At 30.2% G+C, this 7,167-nt stretch overlaps 1 protein-coding gene across 2 annotated transcripts; it reads left to right on the top strand.

The window, feature by feature from the left end:
• The first annotated feature begins 1,254 nt into the window (after nucleotides 1-1,254).
• On the top strand, nucleotides 1,255-2,288 carry LOC117171989. Of its 2 annotated transcripts, none has more exons than XM_033359701.1 (2): nucleotides 1,255-1,510; nucleotides 1,608-2,288. In XM_033359701.1, exon 2 carries the CDS (start codon nucleotides 1,691-1,693, stop codon nucleotides 2,096-2,098), a length of 408 nt encoding a protein of 135 aa, XP_033215592.1. In that variant the 5' UTR covers nucleotides 1,255-1,510; nucleotides 1,608-1,690; the 3' UTR covers nucleotides 2,099-2,288. Both variants share the same exon structure in this region, with proteins under 2 accessions (XP_033215592.1, XP_033215593.1).
• Nucleotides 2,289-7,167: the final 4,879 nt, after the last annotated feature.

The raw sequence follows: 7,167 nt of genomic DNA on the forward strand, positions 1-7,167 counted from the left end.
TTTTGAAAATTAAAATTCGAAATTTTTTTCTAAAGCCTCCAGGGGACTTCGTTTTCGCACGAAAAAATTTTATGTGCCCTTATTGCATCCGAACCCACAATTACACTTACAAATTTTTATACTTTTCTGCATTCTTCGAAATCGTGAAGTGAAATTAAAAGAGTTGATAGTTGCACAATTTTCAGTTAAAAGTAATTGTAACTAAACAATTATGAATTAAATGCCAACAGAATAAATTTAAAAAAAAGAAAAATCAAGACAATAATTTCTCAAATTCAAGTCGTAATGATGAGAATATTTTAGAACCAAGGCATTGAATATTGATATTTTTTATTCGAGAGAGGTTAAGAAAAAAACAAAACATTTGAAACTAACCTTCAAAAAGTTTGTTTGTTGAATAATTGGTTTACTTTTGAATGGTTATAATACAAGAGTTTTATATTTTCAAATTCCAAAGGTACAATAACACATTCAAAAACTGTTCATTTCTAAAGGATTTACATTTTAGGTTCGCTTCAGTTTTAGCATTCTGGAGTATATTTTTTTCATTTGTAATGTTTCCCATTTCAAATAACTGTTTATTTTGAACCTTTTTTTATAATAATTCAATTTTAATGTCTACAATAATTGAAATTTTTTCCATTTTGAACTTTGAAACGTTTAATGTAGTCTTCAATTTCAAATTGTGAAATTTTGAATCGGTTATAATTCTAATTTATTCAAATTCAAATGCTTTGTATTTAGAATCATTTATTTTGAATGCTTTTTATCAAAAATCATTCATTTGAATTTTAAATTATCTATTTTTCAAAATTCTTATTAGAATATCTTTAATTTGTAACGCTTTCAAATTGTTCTATTTTCGGAATTTCTATCTGAAATCATATTCAATTTAGGGATTCTTGAATTGAAAATAACATTTTTTAGATTTGAACACTTTGAATCGGAAGTTGTAGTATTTCAACTTTTTTTGAATGATATTGTCTGAATTTAAAAATTTTAGTCTTTTTATTAGATTCGAAATATTGTCCTTTTTTAAATTCTACCTAATCTGCAATAGTTTGGATTTTAACGCTTTCAATAAAACTGATTTAATCAATTTAAAATTTAAACGCTTTCAATTCGAAATTAATAATTATTGTTTCGAAAATTTTCATTAATAGATTCTTTATTATTTATATTTTTTATTGTTGAGGGTTGGGATGTTATCAACGCGTCTAGATCAAATGAGCGTGTCTAACTGGGGTTCTCCCCATGTGATAACCAAGCGGAGCTTGGCAGCTAACCTCACAGTTCTGTTAATCAGCTCTCTAATCATAATTTTCCACATGTTACAAATGCTTTGGTTAAAATGATGCAAAAGGTCCACGCAATGGTTGGGCCAGAATGGCAAACCTTAGTGAATCAGTATCAGCTAGACAACGGCAACAAGTTCTCATGGAGTTTTTTGAAAACTCCGTGAATCTGACGGTCGATTTCCACACGCGAGTGGAGTACTTGGTGACTGGAGGTATACAATGTATTAGTTTTTGTAGCCTTTAACGTTAATTTTAAATTGTATGCTTCATTTCCTTTAACAATTTGTTAACGCAAATGCATTTATGTAGAAAAACCACCATCTGAGGAACCTGGACTGGAGGATACATGCGGTGTGATCTGAAAGAAAGATTGGTCAGAGAGATCGACGACAATGCGCGACACAATCCTTACCTGCCCAGTCTGCTTCAGAAAATACGAGCTGGATAGGTATTTCCTGAAACATCTTCTCGACAAGCATAATTTAAAGCAGTGCGAAAGTTGCCAGGAGTATATAAATATGAAAACTGGAATCCACACGTGCGAAGAAGCAATTTTTTCATGTGAATCAGTTGACACGTATGTGACATCAGGCGAAGTCTTGTACGAAGAGATAAGTGCACATGATGGCGAGACACCGGATTTCCTGGTAGAAGATGACAACGGTCATGAACAGTCAACGAACGTTATGTTGGGTAATCATTTGCTGATATCACATAACATCACGTTCCATGAAGAAGACGCCACTATGGAAGTTAATGCGAACGAGACTTTAAGCCCGGAATCAGTTGATATGCCTTAATCACTAGCTGTCCTCAATCAAGATCGTCATCCGTTGAGTGTTACTACCGCAGATCGGTATCCGGAACAGCCCAGCTCACTTACTGAGCAGATGCGGTGGATGCAAAAAAATTTACACTTAAAAAGTAAAGGGAAAATTCTTCTTGATGACATCAATGTAAAGAGTGTGAAAAGGCGAAAAGTACTTGCCGAGAAAAAGGAGAACAGTAAGTCATGTAGTGTCAAAAACTGTTCAAATATGTCCAGTATATTTTCAATGCGGCTATCCCCTACTGCAAATACCTATATAGGTGCCTGTAAAGGTCACTAAAAGGATTCTATATAATGATCCTATAAGTGACCTATATAGGATCGTATATAGGATTACCTATATAGGTCGGTATAGGTGCCACCTCTAGGAAAGGAAACAGCTTCCTGCATAGGATCCTTTATAGAATCCTAAATGATTCTATCGTAAGGGTATGGGTTCCTTCTTCCTCCATATAAGAACCTATACATGTTCCTACTAACTAGGCAATCGCATAGTCAAAAATAACTACTGCGCAGCTGTATCTGCTATAGGAATCTACTGCGAAATACTTCCGGTTCATCATCTGTCCTATATAGGTCACTAATAGGATTCTATATAGTATCCTTTGCCGGAAGCTGTTTTATTTCCTATAGGTGTCTCCTCTACTGATCTATATAGGTGACCCTATATACGATCCTACATAGGTCACTTGTAGGATCCTTATATAGAATCCTATTAGTGACCTACCATACATAGGTATTTGCAATAGGGTCTGAAATTAAAGAAAAAAAATTCTGGTCGTTTTTTCATTTTTTTATTTAAATTTTGTAAATCTTTAATCATTAACTTTATCTGTTGCTGAAAATTCGACTATTTTGATGAAAAGTCATCACTTTTGATTGAAAATGTATCTTTCATCGTTGCAAATCATCTTATTTTGTTGACAATTTAATTTGTAGGCTTAGAAATTTGACCATTTGTCTTAAAATTCATCTTTGCAAGTTTCCAGTTTAACTATTTGGCTGAAGCTTTAATTATTTTGTTTAAAATTCGTCTATTTTGGTTAAAAAATAAATTTTCCAGCTTGATAATTCAACTCGCTTTTAAAAAATTCATTTTATTGACTTCAACATTCAACTAATCGGTTGAAGTTTAATAGGATTAACTATAGAAATCTTTTATAGTTCAGGGCGTTGAAAGCAGGACCCAATATTATTATTGCATTATGTAAATTCTACAAAAATGATGTAGTTTATAATTGAAAGCGACAGATAATGGTTAAACGATAAAAAACGACACAGGACGCGCCTAGTTGCTCGATGCTTTCCCGAACTACCTCCAATCCGGGAACGTCATAGCTATATGGAGAGAAAAATGTATACTTACACCTGCTTCACTTGCGAGAGAAGATTTAGCAGAAACAATCGACACGTAAATTTCACTGAGTGCTTCGAATGTGGTTGAACTCTGGTAACGCGGAAAATTTTCTGCTGAGGTAATATTCACTGAAAATGCAGATAAGTCTTAGTTTTTAGAGCATTATAATTCTTTGACAACGTTCCTCAAGCTCTTACAGTGAGATTTGCACAGATTGAATCTTAAAGTGGGAATAAGTTAAATTAAAAAATCCCATTACCTATTACTAATCCATCTCCTTATAAAGGCCTTTTATTTTTTCAGATGATGGCACGTGTTCGTTGAAATAATTACGTATACGTTAAAAGCTTAATTTAACATAATGTTATGTAATATAAGTAAGTGAAATATATAATATTTAAAAAAGGCTTACCTGATTTATATATTTTTAATCTGCAAGTCATCCTTGAAGTTTAGGAAGCTGTAAACGAGTTGCAAGAACAATAGCAGTTTAATATTAAGTTTAGTATAAGTACCAGTTAAATATTAAGTACCCATGAAAGAAGACAGAAAATTTCCATCAAGGACGACATTCGAATATGAAAAAAATCGCCACCGGTAATGATTATTTGCGTAACATGAGGCACGGATCCAGAGAAGTGGCTGGAGGGAGCGGTCTTGGATAAGTTTCTTATTAGCAGTCAAATATTTATTCATAAAAAATAGCGTTCAGAAGCGGACTGAGACTCACCAAACGACCTGATAAAAGTCTTGCAGACTAGTCCTAAAAGCGCCATTCTACACAATTTTTCTGAAATATTTCCAGCGATTTAAAAATATTTCAACCAGTTTCAAGGGAATTTATGGAATTTCCAACGATTTTAATTATTTGAAAAAATCCTCAAAGGTTTTAAAGATTTTAAGGAAATTCAAATGATTTTATGGCAGTCGAAGGGATTGCACAAGAGTCAATGAAGTGATTAAATGTTATTTAAAATATTTTAAGTGATTTTTGACGGATTTCAATAGATACTCAAATATTCTAAGCATTTTATAATATTTCTATAAACTGCAAAGAATTTCTCAAAAATGAGGCGATTTGTAGGATTTCAAAGATTTAAAGATTATTTCGAATATCTCGGTTAATTTGCGTTTTAAAAGAATTTCCTTAAATTTTGAAAGATTTGAAAGTATTTTATAGGATTTCTAAGACTTGAGAATATTGAAAAGGATTCCAAAGTATTTAAGAGAATTTCCGAGATTTAAAAAAAATTCAAAGGACTTTTAGAAGGGTTTATAAGATTTTAAAAACTTTTAATAAGGTATTTTAATCAATTTTCCTCGTTGTCAATGGATTTCATAGGGCTTCAAATATTTCAAGATATTGAAAGGAATATCATCAGATTTCATGCAATTTTACGGATTTCGACGGATTTTATATTATAATGGCTTTCAAGGAATTTATTCAAAAGAATTAATGGATTTAGAAGGATTTAAAAATTTTGAAAAGATTTTTAAACATTTGTATTAGATTTCAAGAACTTTAAAGGTTATTTTAAGAGATTAGGACATTTAAAAAGATTACCAAGAATTTATAAGCTCCTACAAAATTTCAAGATTTTTAAAAAGATTTCAAAGAATTTGACACATTTTGTGTATTTACAAGGATTCCAACGAATGAACATTCATTTAAAAAATTTGAAAGAACTTCCAAGGTTCTAAAGATTTTAAGTAATTAAAAAAATTGTGGTTTTCAACAATTTACTAGACTTTCAGAATATTTAGAAGGATTTTATAGGGCCTATGAGGTTTTAAGGGATTTTAACATTTATAAATATTATTTTTTCTATGATAAAAACATTTGGCGGATCTGCAATATATTACTTCATTATTTTTTCTTTTTTTTGTATCTGCTGGCGCACTTCTTTTTATTATATAAATAGAATTATAGGCCTGCAAAAAGGTTTTTTTCTCTTCTTTAATTTCTGGTAATTGACTTTATTTTATCATGTTACAACTTATTGAATAGATAAATAAATATAATGTTAACTATATATCATTCAAAAAAATTAAATTCCAGTTTATTTTTGTATTAGGTTAAAAAAAATTTTTTTTACACTTTTTGAATGTTTCCAAATTTAAAAAGTACTATTATATGTGAAGTTTAATTATTTTTCAAAGCGCAGTTAAATGTACTTAAGTTATGATGAAAAAGTTATACAATTTTTTTTTAAATATTCCCTCAACTTTTCTTGCTATAATTATAACAATATAGTTTCAAATGAAGCAGTTAAAGTATTGCTCCAGAAAATATGAATGATATTCTTTTATCAATGTCTAATGACCTTATACATATTATTATAAGATATATGCACATTCGCGTAATTCAAGTTTTGAAGAATCCTAATTTAAAGCCTTCGACATTAGCGAACGACGCCTCATCGTACCTAATAACTGTGATAAAGTTTTTCACCACATATTCTCAGACACATAACCTCAAATTGATATACCATTATTAAATTTTTGAACAACAGCTTCACGTTTTTCGGGCACAGATCCTAATGAAAATCAATACAATTCGTAAATTTAAAATTAACAAAAAATCTATAACCCCATACAGAAAATCATTCACGGCGAATCAAAATGAAAAATTACGAAAAAGTACACTTTTTATTAACCGGTCGCTTTTCACTTAATGTAACTATTTTTGAACTTATTTAATTGCCTTTACATTTATCCAATTTCACTTTACTAAATTAAAAACAACTTATAGTCTTATTCAACTTTATTACATTTAGTATTTTTTAAATTATTGCCAGCTCTTCTTTATCTATGACTCGGAGTCTGCATGTCACGCCGCCAAACGTATATTTTTAGTACCATTTACCGCATCCTATTTTCTAATTACGCACACGACCCTCTTTCGAGCAAAACTATCCGCTGTGCACAAACTATAGAGTTTTAGTTGAAATGACATATAGGTCAAGCATATTATCAGAGATGAGTTGGGAGATTGCTCATGTAATGGGCTAAGAGACTACGTCAACATCCGACTGCTAAAAGCGCCCTCTTGGTTTGTGGGTCAACTCCTCGGAGTTACTTCGCAGTTTTCGGCATTTTTCAGACGTTCCGCGTCGGTAATTGCTTAAGTTAGAAATTTTTTTAAATGAGTTACCACCGCAGTTACAATTACAGGAGGTACCATAAATGTAAATGATGTACTGCATATTTATTTACCACTCGAATATTAAGTGTTTATTATATAATTATTCTAATGATTCACAATTATTAGTGAGTAGTTATATAATGAAAACTAATCATTTATTTTTAAAATTAAAATTTCAAATATTATATCGTTACATAGCTATTTATATGCTATAAATAATAAATTATGACTTATAATTTTAATACATCACCGGAAAAAGTTTTATGTTCACCTATTTTTTAATGACTGAAAAGTTTTATTTATTTTAATTATGACAGAGCTAAACATTTTTCTCTTTAAAATGTTTAATGCTATCAAAATTCTGTATAAAATCAAGCAGGGGATAAATCCAATTTGTCCATTTTATAAAGAATTTTGAGATTTTTTTAGAAACAAAAAAATAGTATATTGACAATTATAATACCTTCAATTTTTCTCTAAAACGCTAAAATTAAGTAACTATTATAACATATGTTAATCAGTTACATATTGTATTAAT

The sequence above is a fragment of the Belonocnema kinseyi genome, chromosome 4 (genome assembly GCF_010883055.1).
Source record: "Belonocnema kinseyi isolate 2016_QV_RU_SX_M_011 chromosome 4, B_treatae_v1, whole genome shotgun sequence".
NCBI classification, from domain to species: domain Eukaryota; kingdom Metazoa; phylum Arthropoda; class Insecta; order Hymenoptera; family Cynipidae; genus Belonocnema; species Belonocnema kinseyi.

Bases quoted from the DNA above. Each gene is read 5' to 3' on its own strand.
- LOC117171989 (XM_033359701.1), top strand. From the start codon at position 1,691: ATGCGCGACACAATCCTTACCTGCCCAGTCTGCTTCAGAAAATACGAG.